This window comes from Pterocles gutturalis, unplaced genomic scaffold, assembly GCF_000699245.1.
Source record: "Pterocles gutturalis isolate BGI_N339 unplaced genomic scaffold, ASM69924v1 scaffold8758, whole genome shotgun sequence".
Lineage (NCBI taxonomy): Eukaryota > Metazoa > Chordata > Aves > Pterocliformes > Pteroclidae > Pterocles > Pterocles gutturalis.
Window position 1 is genome coordinate 32,937 of NW_010120565.1, and position 15,044 is coordinate 47,980.

Below are 15,044 nucleotides of genomic sequence, written 5' to 3' on the forward strand. Positions count from 1 at the left end.
AAATTAATGTGATGAATTTATTTATAAAATATTCTCATCAGTATAAAACTTTAAAATTAAAAACAGTTTAAATGGAATAGTCCGTAGGCTACCTGTGGTTGTTGACTCTGAGTGCTTGAGCAATTTTGTGTGTGAATCTGTGTGTGTGAGGAATGGGATTTCTTTGGCAAGGGCAACTGAGGTCAGTTTCTCTTCCTCTGCCTCTGACTTTGACCATGAATCTGTTGATGTAAATATCTGAGGAACTGGGTGCATTGATCCCAGAGGCTGTGTGTAGCAAGTCACACTGTGGCATGACCCTACTTAGACATCTGATGAAATTTGCCACCTAAACCAACATTATTCTGAGTTATATGTGACCTGGATTAGCATCATAAGAATTGAGAGAGGCAGCCCTGAAATGTTTGAATTACAAGTGGCACTGCTTGATACCATGCCAACAACCCACAGCAGTGAGCTGCCAGGCTGTTGCCAGACAGGGTGCAAGCACTCCCGTTTCTGTGCCTGCTCCAAACATATGGAGAGCAAAGTGACGGTGAGAAAATAACTTTAACACACAGCATTTCTCTGCATAAACATATCTAGGAGCTAGTCACTCACAGTTTGGGAGGATGAATTCTGCCATGGGAGAGAGAAGACATTCTGTGATAATAATTTTGGTGAAGTGGTTTTGCTTTAAAAACTTTTACTGCATTGCAGCCATTAATAATGAAGAGTAGTAAGTGTAAACTATTGCAGTCATTACAGATCAGTAATGTATTTTGTGCAAGGAGTAACCAGTTAAATCTCTGAGTTGAAAGAAAGGCATGGCCCGTATCATTGCAGAGTTTAAACTGGAGATAAGCAGTTACAAGGGTTCTCTGATGCATCAAGTTGTGTCTACTGCCAAATAACTGGAGTCTGGTGTCCTGGTTTCTTCCTAGACTGTCCAAGAATCACTTCATTTTCCTGGCACAATGTAGCAGTACTGCAATTCTCCCTCTGGGTCTGGGCACAAGGCTCAACCCCAGTTCGTTTGCAACAGCCAGGAGAAGGGAAGGTGCCGCAGCCTTCTGATGAGGTGAGCTCTGCCACCCATCCTGGGAGTGACCTTCAGCACCCAGAGCCTCGTGGGCCACTGCTATCGCCTGTACTCCAAAGGTGATTAGAAATGAGATTTTATGGTGTCCAAAAGACTCATTCAGACAAATCAGGAGACTTTTGAAAGAAAGGCTGTGGAATAATGCTGCTCCAGCTTTAAAGAGATTCTTGGGCATTTTAAACTGTTTTTTGTTACTCCACCAAGTGTTCAGTGGTATTAATATTTGAATTCCTGCCAAATGTGAGGTTTTTTTCGAAGCTCAGGGGTAGACATCAGGCAGTGCTGAAACAGGTACAATCAGATATTTTTGTACTTAACTGTGCCGACTAGAACTAGGACAAGGACCATGACTCAAAAGCTTAGCAGAACTTTTATGCTTGGAACAGGTTAATCTTCAATAAAGTATCATGTTTAACCATTTTTAAATAGTTACAGGTAAGTCAAACATTTGCTGAATCACAATAGAATAGATTTGTGGGGTCTTTTTAAGGTTTGAACACATGCCAACAATTGGGAAAAATAGATCTTATAAAGTTTCAGAAGAGTTTCTTTTGTCACAAAACAAAGCTGTTTAGAAGAACAAGTTACACTTCCACGTTCCAAAAGAAATCTCATTCCTGTGTAAACTAGCTCATATCATTTCCAAGCAAATCCCTTAGCTCTGGTTTATTATCAGCAAGTCTTTAAAGTTGAAATTTTTAAAAACCCAAACAAAACTAAATGATACCAGAGGTCTGTAACTTAAAACACAGATGTGCCTGTTCGCTTCATCTGACTGGCTGATAACATTTATCACATATGGTAGTTTGGTTTTTTTCCTTTCTTATGCTTCCAGAGCAAGGAGATAACTTTGCAAATATAGTTCCAAAGATCTGTAATAAAGATTTGCATTTTACTAATGTCAGTATAAAACAGGAGTAATTCTCTTGGAACTCTTGGAGAGGTGTAGACATAAGGAAAAAACCTGGGTTATAATTTCTAGTGAGCACTTCACTGGAGTTTCCATGAACATGTCTTTATTCATTTTCCTCACGTTATGGTTGATGCATTATAGCAGTCAGTGACAGACAACGTTGTCCAAATTTTTGTCTCATAAACAAAACTTAATAAAAAAAAGGCTGAGCAAATTTGAAGGCTCAGATTTATGTCCCATTACGTGATGTACAGTGATTGCATGTTGCTGACCTTGGCCCTTCTATTAACTTCAACACAGAAGATTGCTTGCAACAGAGCAAAATAAAATTTGTGTGGTCTGATGCAATATTCCCACATCCACAGTTCTTCAGCTGTGGTGGGTACAGTGTGGGAGGCAGGTCCAATAAAAGCACTGCTGGCAACAAATTGTATTAAAGGCTTGAAAATTTGGATGACAAGCCCATATACATAAACATACAGGCACACATGCACGCACATTCCCTCTCAATGTCTCTGCTGTTCATGGCAATGTACCCAAAGCAGATGTGCTGCCAGCTGTGCTTTCAAAAGTAGCTGCCCTTTGGTGCTACAATTTCCTGCAGCAGTGAACAGCCCAGCTGAAGTCACAAGGGGGAAGATCCCCTTAATTCCCTAGAAAACAGTCTGCCATTAACTTCTCCAGTTTGCTCTCATTTACTACAAAACAGGCAAAAGGATGTCTGGTTTTTACCTCTGCTTGTTCAGATTTGGAGTCTTAAATAGTCTTGCAACCATTCATATTTGAAAGTATGATATTTTTTGCAATTTAGCCTTATGTGTTATCTCTGCTAGGAGCTTCACAATTCTTTGCTGCTTTTTTCTGAATCTTTAAAGTTTTGTCAACAGTACCATGAATATTTCTTTAGGTCTGATGTTCAACAACTTGGAGACCATAGATCAAGTAGTAAAGGCTGTTAGACTTTGTATATTGGCTCTGGTTTTTTTTGTGGCTTTATTAATACAGCCATTTCCTTTTTGAATATGAATGAACACTCATCAGTGGGTATTCATTACGTTATTTACAATGATTGCCAAGTTCATTTTGACTAAACAATTTCCAACCTTAAAAGAATATCTTTGGGTAGTAGTTTATACTGAATACACCTGACTTTTTCTGAATTTTTCCACAGTAAAACAGTGCAAAATAAAGCATATAAAGCTAAGCTAGATAACTGGAAGCAAGATTGAAATGGGGGATGCAGGATAAATTTACTGCAGTGATATAGGCCCGCATATCCGAAAGGAAAATGTACATGAAATGCAATCTAAGCTTCCGATCATATGGAGAACATATTAGTTACATGTAAATGGAGCCTGAAAGAAAGCGAGCTTACTTTGACACCATATACTCATTCCTCACTTTGTTTTGATTTTAGAAATTACAAGTATAGAACTAAAATATTGGACCACATATATTCTATACGCTCTGAAACCTTTACTATGAACTTTCTCACTTGCGAAAGAATGCACCTAACACTTCATAATGATGAATACACACTTGTGGCTCTGTTTTCAGTCTCTCTGTATCTTGGGCAAATAAATCAGTTTACAACATGTCTAACTAATAATTAACATATAGAGAGTCTTCCTAGAAAATCATAGTCTGCAGCTTTCTGTTCAGATTTCTCTCTGAATGTTAACTGAAGGTATTACATCTATAGTAAATGAACATTTACTGATAAATTGAGCTTCAAAAAAAGCTCCTAAAGGCAGAAGAATGTGGCTCAAAAGTCAGATATTGCTCTTATATTGCATTACAAGTGCAGTTTGGATGGCAAAACAGCTTGACTCTAGAAGAAATTTCCCTCGAGGACTTTACTCTGTTGAAGAAGGCGGTTCTGAGAAGTGGAGCAGGCTAAAAAGGAGTCTGTACCCGGGAAGGTCCTGCAGGGTACGAGGCTGTTGTACAGGAAGAAATGATGACTGCACCTTTAACATCATTTCCAGAGCAGCTGTATGTTACTGTGACCAGTTCTGTGCCTCAGGTTCTCCTGGCCCTGTGGACTGTTGTCCTGACTACTGGGATGTCTGTGACCACCCTGTTGAGCCCACCAGGTCAGATGAGCCTTGGCTGCCTCCAGCATCGGGTAGGTATAGAAAAAATGCTCAGTTAGCATTAGTGCATCATGAAAAAAATATACTTGGCAGTAAAATTACTGATTAATCTTTAGAGTGTGTACATCCTAAAAATGTGACTAAAGACATAGTGGACAAAGATGCTGAGTATGAAACTGAAGTCAGAATTATGCTTGCTGTTATTTCTTTGTCTTCAGGGACATATTTTTGGTGTTGGTTAGGTCATATTTCTGTCGGGTAAAACCTTTATTTTATGTGAAACTTCTCAGAGATAACCTCATTGGGTCAAAATTAGTGTAATCTCAACAATTTCAATAGAGCTTCACAGATTAACAAGAGATGAACAGCAAGATCTAAATTTTTGTATCCATCAGTACAAATACACCATCAAGAAAACTGAGTGTTATCCTGAATGATACTGCTCTGAGGTATCCTGCAATGGTTTTGATCCAGCGTAGCGTTCCTGTGGGACATTATTTTTCCTGTGACAGCTCAGGTGCAGGAGAAGGTGAAGGGTTGTGGTTAGAACAAGGATTTCTGTCGTATTTTAGTTTCTTACCAGTTAGTTTGTAGTGGAAGTTCCTCCAGGACTACTCTAAACTCAGCCTATTTTTTTTTGGAACTAGAGATTGCAAAAAATTGATCTACAAACAGCTGGTCCTCCCTTGGTTCCTGCATAGGCCAAATCTCTGCTGGTGAGAAAAATTTAGAATTGTGAATTTTAATACTATGTAGTTTCTTACTATTGTAGACCAAATCTGGCTGAAAAAGTAGAGACTGTACCAAACCTTCAAAAGCCTAAAATCTACAAAAATACTGTCATTACTTTTTAAAATTAACTGTTTCTTTGCAATAACCCTGCTGCTTGCATTCCAGCGCTCAGACTACAAGCTCTTAAGCCAGGCATGCAGACAAAATCTGATAAGTGGGAGTGACAGAAATGCTGTAAAACAAATTTGATTTTCCGATATGTTTCTAATCACCTAAAAGAATGTTGTATGATTTGTGTAAATAAGGACATTTGTTTCGTATTTCTTTGGTGCAGTGGAGTATATTACTTCCAACAGATAGGGGGGTTATTGTTGTAAGATCTACATAAACATTTATCAGCATTTCTGTTCCAGAGCTGTCAGCCTGCAGGTCTAGTTTGGCAAACTATTTCATGGAAATGTATCACTGCAAAACCAGCAGCAGTTTGCCGTGTGGGCCCTGTCATAGATCTATCTCTAAAAGCTAAAAGTGTAACAGCAGGGTTAGATAAGGGAATAGGTGAGGGGTAATATTTTTACTGCCTTTCTTAATCCAATTTTTTGCATGTGTGTTCACTGTTTTGTAACTCCTGGACTGTACATACCTGCCAAAGGCAGCAAACATTTACTCTATTCAAGCACCTTTATTTGTCCTATAGGTGAGCTTTTGTCTGTTTTTAATACCTCATCTCAAAACACGATCCTTTTTTTCTGATTGTTAGAGTGCTTCCCTGATGGAAAGTATGCAGCTTTTTAAAAAACTGTATATTGGATATTTGTTATGTAAGTAATTTAAAGGATAAAAGGAGACTAATAAAGCAGTCAAAATGCAGCAGGAAAAAAAATAACTCTGAAGGAACTTTCTACAACTGGAATGTCTGAGGAACAGGGAAGACTGAATCTAATTGGAAGGAAAAAATGTAGAAACAAGAATGACTGAATGTCTGAAGATTAAGCAAACTACGAAGCACTTCTAGAAATTACATAAATATATTAGCCAACTTTCAGTAACTGGGACTACACTTCTGCCTTTGGCTAAGAATTATTTAAGCTCTAGAAGACCACATACACCAAAGTACTTGATCTTTTGCTTGCCTGTGGTTTTGCTCTCAGTGCTTTCTGAGTCACATTTCTTTAAATAAACCAATGAACTGAAGTGCTTTACATGGGCCGGAGTGAGCAGCAGTAAAAACCGCTCAGTGCTTTTTTTCTGGGTCCCCATCTTTCACTGACTTAGTGCACGGCAGCAGTAACCTATGCTGTGACTTCTTTCATGGGTGTGCATCATGCTCAGGGGCATTCTGGATTTAACTATGTTTGACTCTGCCTTTGTGAACCCAGCATTCAGTACTTTTCTATGGCCTTCCTGCATAGTTTCAGAAGAAACCATGTATGTTCCTGCCTTAGATACTGAATAGAAGCTCTGGATTTATGATTATTATTATTATTGTTATTATTATTGTTATTACTACTTCTGCTACTATTATTTTAATTTTTATTATTATAAGAACTGTTAGAGTTTTATATATTGACTGTTATTGTTTGTTTTATCTTTTTGTTTCAATTACTCTCTCTGGTGGTTCAGAAAGCCCTGTCAGAGTCACCACACTGAACCTCACCGTCGTGGTGGTATAGAAGTGACATCCAGAGAGTTTGCCAATTGCTTTTACACTACACGGTCAGGATCTGGCCTACAAGTGGGTAAACCTGGAGAGATTTCACTGACAGAAGTACTTATATCAGTACTGGGGGAAAATAAAGGAAGAGCTGTAAAGGTATAGGAATGCTGAGCTTAGAGAGATAGAGAAGTCCTCTATCAAATACTCTTCCTTCCAGTCATGATTTTTCACATCATATAATCCCATTCATAAAGTCATCAGGATGCATCTTCAAATTAATTAATTTCCCACTTAATATATTAATATTCCATCCTAAAATATGTATTTGTTCAGAAAAATCATCACTCGATTTCTGTTTTATACTGGGTTTTGGAGAGTATATGAAACATACAGTTGATCTGTCTGCTTTTCAAAGAGGAATTAAATTGGTGAGGAAAAAGAGTATGCTACAATAGGTTTGGAATAGTTATAAGTTTTTAAAATTTTATAATTGGAAAAACTTATTTCTATTATAATTGTCAATTAGAAAATTATTTTTGTTAGAAATGTATTATTTTTAAGTTTATTACTGGAAAATAACTTTATTTGAAGAATTATTTTTATTTACATGTAAGATAGTAATTTTTCAGTGGATGTTTCGAATCTGTTGCTGATTTTACTTACTATGAATTTTAATGTACCCAGTAAAAAGTTAAAATACATCAAACTCTTCATTACTTGCAAGAAATTGGAAACAGATGTTGCCAACTGTCAACTGAATAATTTACTCATACTGCATACAACGAATTAATTCAATAGTAGCAAGAGTTTTGAGTTAATTCACCTCAAAAATGATTTTTTTTTTCACACATCTATGTGTTATGTTGGCAGGTTGTTATAAAGATGGACGATATTATGGAGAAGGAACAATAATTAAAGACAACTGCAATTCCTGGTAATGTTTCAGAGAACAGCAAATTGAATTTTATTTTACATATGTCATGAAACAGAAATTAAGGTAGTGAGCATCCTTAAATTCATATTAAACATGTAATCAAATCAGTATGGCTGGAAGAGTAGAGCTGTGTTAAGGTGTTGTAGAACTAGATTATAGCCAACTTAGAAGAATGGCAAGAAGTCAATGGGTTTTCTAATCAAGATACGAAAATGAAAGTATTAAAGTCTCCTCCTCACTGGCTGAATTCTGTTTGTGATCAGTCAATTTGCTAGCTCTGACCTGAGTCTGAATGATTTCAGCCTAGATCTGGGCATTGACCTGAATGTATAAAACCCAAATATCAAAGTTTAGGGCATTATTTTAGTACGTCTCCCTCTGTTTCTTTGGCACGAGTGATGACACCTTACATTGCTTCATAAGGGAAGAATTACGTAGGAAAGAGATGAACTGTTTGAGCATCTCTTTCTCTACCTTGGGACAGGGCAGAGAGTGCAGGCAGGGTAGCTCTGCTGCTGGCCCTGACAGTCGGCTGCCTGAGCTGCCTCCCTGCTTTGTCTCTCCAAAAACCAGCCCTTCACCTCCAGCCCGGGGCAGCGTGGGGGGCTTCAGCAGCACCCAAACAGGGCTGGGGCCCCCACTGCCCTAACCTGAGCCCAGGATCCTTGGACCAAGCTGTCTACAGCTACATGGCTCCTTTCTGGGATTCTGGAGTGAAACTTCATCAAAATATCTCATTTACAGGACATTGCCTTTTTTCCCCTGGTTTGGTCTCACAAAGATGGAAGCAAAACTTTTCAAATATGACCTTTCCTACAAGCTGTAAACCTTTCCACCTTGTTCCAATTAGGTTTCATCAGGTAGCGAAGCACGAAGCAGCAAGAAGTAGCATTGCGTTTTCATAAGTACTATGTGACATTTACGCTGTTTACGCTTTTTTCCTCCATCTTCCTTCTGCTGTTAAAGTGCATTGTTTTCCTTTGACAATTCATTTTCTGCTCACTGATATTCTTGCCCTTTCAGTAAATGCTTCCAAAGTCTCTGGAAGTGTTCAAAAGAAGTATGTCTTGTTCGCCAAGACTTAATTCAGCACATCAATTCTGGAGATTATGGGTGAGAACACTTTTATTTTAAGGTTTTGTTGTAAACCAATGTATTGCTCATTGTATGTACATGCAAATTACAAATTATGCAGTCCTCCCCACCCCTTCCCTCTTCAATTACGTTATAGCAATTTGACAGTAAATGTGCATCTGTAAAACTTTTCTAAATCTCTGGCAGATTACAGAGGTTTAAATGGAAAGATACTGAAAGTCTCACGCTGGTAAGAGTGGACATTGCATACATCTACCTAAAACATTCTCCAAATTTAGTACATTTTTTTTTCTCACAAAAGGCTGTTTAGTCACCTTCCCTTATTCTTTATTTATTACTGGGGATAAATATTTAAAGTAATTTTTTCTCCTCCTTCAAGAGCATTATTCCACAATTACACAACACAACTCTTAGGTTGTGTTGGAAGAGCAGAGGATAGGCCAAATGGGGACCAAGATATCAAAACTTTGTGGGGCTCAGTGTTTTTCTTGCTACCAGTTCTTGTTCCCCCCAGGCAGTGCAGAGGGATTAGGGACACCCCAGTACCGGAGCTGTGTCTTGGGAGCCTGCTGGCTGTTTACACACAGAGATACAGGGTTGCCTCCCTAGGAGATGAGGTACTAGATTCACCAATAAAGCCTGCCCAGATTTCAAGCTGTCACTTCATGCTTAAACATTTTGCACTTCATGGCAGACATTCAAACCAAGTGAGTTGGGACAGACAATTCAGTTCAGCACCTGGAGCCCTCCAGCTGTCTCTTGTCTGGTAAACAGTAAGGTTTGCCACAGGGTGGTTAAGCCCACCTGAGCTATCAGTCAGCTTCTGCAGGTGCTTGCCCTCTTCACTGACTACAGGTAGACCAAGAGCAATGAGGCTTCTCATTTGGGCAGTATGAATCCCACCTCCTTGTTCCTCAAACACAGGCGAGAAAGGAAAAAACAGGTAAAGATCTCCCTTGTGGCTCAGCTCTTTTCCAGTAATAATAAATTTCAGTGTGTTCCAAATGTGTATGGCTGCAAGGTATTTTTTTTCTGTGGTGCATACAGTTTGCAGGGTTAACTCTACAATCTGAGTCTAGTGTACCTGAGAGTAGGGAGGGAACAGTTAAAGAGTTATGGGAAACCCTTTCTCTCAACTGGGCTGCTAGTGTAAAACTCAGGCAGAAGGTGTCAGCTGGGCTTTCTACTGGGTCTAACAGTGTCTCACTGCTGGTGCACCAGAGCTTGAAGGCAATGTAACTCACTAATGAAGCTGCTAGTTCTCTGTGGGCATCTGGTCTGAAGCATAATTTGAGCACAACCTCCAGACAACAGTAATTGTTTTGACTGAGCATCTTGTTTTCCAGTAGTTCTCTGAAACATTGCATGCTCATCTCCTGCAAGCTGACATGATGCCAACCTCAAATCACCGCTTTTCGTATACTGCTGTGTTGCTCCATCCCGCACTCATTTGCGCTGGAAGAGTCTGTACTAAATATTTTCTCATGTGTACCGAACAGAAGTCTTTGAAATGCAATTTGAAAGATTTATTTCTGAATGTTATTGTAAGTGGTGTTCTTACAAGGGAGCAAGGCATTAATGTGAGCAATATCTCTAACCTTGATTTTGTTTATTTGTTTTCTGTCTGTGAGGAAGATGGAAAGCTGACAACTACAGTCAGTTCTGGGGAATGACATTGGAAGAAGGTTTCAAAAAGCGCCTGGGCACCTTCCCTCCTTCTCATTCCTTGCTGAATATGAGAGAAACACCAGTAAGTGTCATGTACAATTATTTTTTAATAACTTTATCACATGGAAAAATAAATGTGTGCATTTATAAGATTATGATTCAGGAATTTAACACTGAATGCTTCCATGTTGAATATGAAGCTCCAAGAACAGTTCTCCAAGCCATAGAGTGTGAGGTCCTGTTGATGGAAAGCAAACAAAGAAGAGGAAAAGCAAACGCTAAGCATCGAGAAGCTGTGCACCACTATTAACTCATCATTGTAGATCACTGGTGTTTGAAATCTTGGCTTCTTTAGGATGGTTCCATACTGTCTTGCTCTGTTTGTGAGTCATTGGGTTGTGGCCCAGATTGGCCAGCTTTCTCAAAATTGCACTATGGAGGGTTGTTGTTACGGTTTTACCCCTGGCTGGCAGCAAAATACCGCAACAGCAGCTCGCTCACCCTCCCCTCTTCTGGGGTAAAGGCAAAAGAGACTTGTGGGTTGAGATAAGAAGAATTTCGTAACCGAACTAGAATATAAGAGCAAGCAGCTGACGGAAATGAAGCTTTGAAGTTTTCCTTCTATGATTTGCTAGACTCCTCTTTGCAGCCAAAGGAGGATACATTTCAATGGAAGATGGCAAGTCAAAATAAGACAATGACATAAGAGTTTAGTGCAATATTCAGTAGGTATCTGCCACAAATTGCCAGTGAACTGCATTGAGGCTCGAGAGAGTCGGTGTGGATTTGTTGTTGTTGTTGTTTTTTTTCTTTGAGGAATACAGTGTGATGCAGAAGCAAAATGTGGATATCATGTACCTAGCTCAGCGATTCACATCTGCATTACTAGATATGTAGCTAGGTGAGAGAAATCCACCCAGAAAAATAAGAAAGGGAAGGTTACAAGAGATTCTTTACAATATTTCCTCTTTTCCATTCAGTTTGGGGTAGCTGGCCACTCAGTGGTCCTGCTTTATGTCCAGACTACTGAATCATTGTTATTAAGCATTCTGGGCCTTCTTTGACTGCTACAGTACTTATGGCTTTTGTTCCACTGATGTCCATTTCTCATGCATATTTTCTCTGTCTGCTCTCTTTTTCTGAAACCTGTGAGCCACAACCCAACTACCTTTGACCATGCCAGACACCTGAGGAGCTTCTCCAGCAATCCAGCTTTGCACATTTATGCATTTAGCCCTCAGGAACTCCTACATGTTGGAAGCCCAAGCTTTGTGCAGGATTCTAAAAAATCTTTCTCTCTGATTACAAAAGCTAAAAATATAAAAGAATAATAATCTCTGTATGACTTTCTCAGCTTCTGGAGAATTCTTTGAGATTGCAGAAAATTGCTCTGAACTCTACATGAGCCTGTCTCCTACCTACGGCTTCTCTTCAGAGTTAGAACTTTCTTGCTCTTACCCCAGTGGTTTATCTCTTAGATTGTCTTGATGTAAAAATATTTTTCTCTGAAGCTTCCTGTGAAGCTCCAAATCTCCCTGATTCTGTCCCCGTCTACAGTTTTCTAGAAGAACATAATCTCTTTCGTGTCCTTGTTCTGCCTTAGGAAATTTCATATCTGCCACTTCACAAAAGCATAAGAAAAAAGTTTTCTTTACTTGCAGCCAGCTACATATCTACCTTCACTGCACAATCCAGCAGTTTCATAGCATGTAGTGGGCTCAATGGGAGTGCATTGACAGATTCTTCAAATTGTCAAACCAATGGTAGCCATGGTATTAACTTCCAGGCACTTTTTAAGATAAGTATCTTACCAGGTTTTTTAGACACTTGCCCCTGCTTCTCCTTCCATGAATAGTTTTCTGTTCATGATATTTTGTGAAGCATACTGACATATTTACAAAGCCCTAAGTGATAAAAAACAAATGAGTTTTCATGAAAGTGTTTCCATTAAGCTTCACCTGTAACTAGGTGACAGCTCAGAAGAAAGTAAAAAGATATGAATAATGAAATTCAGAAATAATGGCTTTTTAATATTTTCCAGAGACATTCTCCAGACCTTAATGACTTGACCTTTAAGTGACTTTGTTGAGGACTAATTCACCTGCAGGCCAAAGTACTAGTTACTTACTGTGGATAAATTGGGAGTAATTAAATATTCATGTATGCTCTGGGATTATTAATGCCTTTTCTATTTTGCAAGTGAGAAAACTGCAAGTCATTTGCCCAAACTCATATATTTAGTTTATAAAAATGCTACAATTAGTGTTCAGGAGTTTTTGGCTCTGTCTTGTGCTGATCTGATTAAAAACTGGTAGATTTGCTAATGTAGCAAGAAAACCATAGCTACCCATTCATTAAATGCAACTCTTTTTAACTCTTTTTTTTTCTTTTTTTTTTCTTTTCTTTTTTTTCACTTTAAATAAAAACGAGCGTGCTACGGTCTACTGTTTGGAGAATAAATTACAGTTTCTGGTACATAAATTCTGCTGTTCTGATGATTTTCTACTGTCTTTTGGGGATGCTTGAGAAAAGCATTTTTGTGTAGAAGGGGCTCCTTACTCAATTGCTTAGAAAAAAAAGATTCAAGAATATAAAGCCCTTCTATGTTAGTCAATTTACATCTACAGCAGAGTCGTAGTTCTCAGCAGTGTTGAAAAGTTTGGTTGTAGAGCTGAGCTGAGTTATTTCTTTGACTGACATATCCAACTACAAATATAGCTTTGTAACAGTACTTCAAAATAAACGGTGTGGTAGACATACATTTAATCTTAGGAAAAACACAAATTTCTTGAAGTTTCTCGTAGAGCTTTTAAAAGCTCTGCTGTTAATAAAAGACTATACCTGCTCAATAAGGTGATGCCTGTGTCTGGAAGGGTAGTTTAACATGGTGGCACGTTAGAATATCTAAAAGAATGGTATGGAACAAGAACTAAATGTGAACTCTCTGCTGCAGAGTGTGGCTAGACCTGAACACAGACCAACAGCTAAATACACCACTAAAACTGTTGTGACTCCTGACAAAGCTGAAGCTCCCAATAGTGTCGTGTGTTATCTGAGAAGGCATTTTGAAAGTGTTACTTACTGCAAGAGATAGTGTAATAACTCTTGAAGTTCTATGTAGGACAAAAATAACCACCATGCCTTTAAAACACATTGTGGTAGACATCTGGTGGTATTCTGTCATAACACAGTTTGGCAAGAGGTACACTGCAAAGGTGAGGTCTGCATCTGATGGCAACAAGGTGCTCGCCTAAGTGCCATCTTTCAAGAAAATGGAATACATAGTTCAGTAATAAGGCACCATTTTGGGTTAAGTATCAAAGAACTCATAAAGACAATGTGAAGGTATACAAAGCACATGAGCTGTTCCTTTGACATGTGGCATTTCATACCAAAAAAGTTCATCAGCTGTAAATCTATCTACCTCTTGCAAACTGAAGGTTATGCATGCCCATATCTTTCATTTAAAAAAAAAAAACCATTGCTTTCCCTCACAAAAAACTATTTCCACATTTGCAAATTCAGTAATCTTCAGCCTTTTTTTCTCTGATGGGCCATGTGGCTTTTCTGAAGATGTCATAGCTGAAGTACAAGTGTTCTTGTATATCCAGTTACCTTCCTGCTTTGGCTGGACTGCTAGCTTCACTGAAGAGAATACATATGAAGGTTTAAAAATAGTTTGCTAGTCATTTTCCTGATTGCATTGTGCTGTCTGGTGCTGGTCCATGGAGTACACATTGCGAAACAATTGTCTAGACTTGGTATTTGTCACAGAACAGCAGCACTTCTTAATATCAGGGTAGCGATTTCTCAGACAAAAAGCTAATGTTTCTGGCTGCAGGTCAATCCTGCATTTCTAAATGACAAGGCTGAAGGTTAATAAGGGATTTGCTCTGGGATTTACAATATGAAGCTATTAAATACATTGGCAGTAGTCTAGGAATACATAAAGTAACACATTGTCTCAGACCAAAGATCTATTCAGAATTTTGTTTTTCTCAACTGACTCATTTGTAGCATTGTAAGTGGTCACTGCCCACACAAGAGTGCTGAACAACCTTTGCTGAATTTTACTTGTTTGCCAGTTGATAGTGAGCAAAAGAAACACTATTTGTCTGGGATTTCACTTGTATGACTCATCTTCAGAGTAAATCTTGTGCTTGTGCTTGCTCATTAATAATGAACATGATGATAATTTAGCAAGATATTCTTTTAATTAGCTGTTGCTTTCTCTGTGTCATTTGAGGTTTTGAGTCCCATGTGTCTAACAAGCTTTTTGAAAAAGCAGACTTTTGAAAGTGATGAATGAAAATATTGAGATTAATATTTTAGCAAGATTTAAAAGATTACTGTCTTGTTATGGGCAGAGGTAAAACTTTCCAAAGCAGCTAAGTGACTTAACAGCTTGCAGTGTACCTTAATGGTATTTAGGACTCCCAGCCTGCATCTAACATAGTGAACCTAGAAGCGCTTCAGTGTTACTGGTTCTGGGCATATGCACAGACTCTATCAACCTGTCTCTTGTGGCTGTATCCCAATCTGATGTCAGATATGCACCAGAGGTACAACCTTTTTTCTTCCTTACCCACTTCTTCTCAGCTGTGGGTTTTGTGTGGGAAATCCAGGTGTATAAGCTGGATGGAGGCACCACTGTTTCCCAATGTACATGACAAAGTGATCTGGATACAGCCGAAGTGGTAAAGTTCAGTTCTCTAGAGTCCTGAAATAGTTCGAAAGAACTGGCCTCAAGTGTTTAAATCATCTTGGGAAATGTTATGTAATCTTATAAGTAATTTATAAGTCACAATTTAGAAAAATGATGCAGCAATGACACCCAGAATTAGAAGACTAAGTAAATCAAAGTAAAA

The 15,044-nt window shown here is 38.5% G+C and overlaps 1 protein-coding gene across 1 annotated transcript in view; it reads left to right on the forward strand.

Annotated features, from left to right (window-relative positions):
• Positions 1–3,752: 3,752 nt before the first annotated feature.
• Positions 3,753–15,044, forward strand: part of TINAG (tubulointerstitial nephritis antigen) — a 44,241-nt gene continuing 32,949 nt past the window's right edge. Inside the window, exons 1-4 of the mRNA XM_010076954.1 lie at positions 3,753–4,122; positions 7,350–7,413; positions 8,437–8,526; positions 10,144–10,258. Coding sequence (XP_010075256.1) covers positions 3,753–4,122; positions 7,350–7,413; positions 8,437–8,526; positions 10,144–10,258 — 639 coding nt within the window. The remainder of the gene's footprint in view (positions 4,123–7,349; positions 7,414–8,436; positions 8,527–10,143; positions 10,259–15,044) is intronic.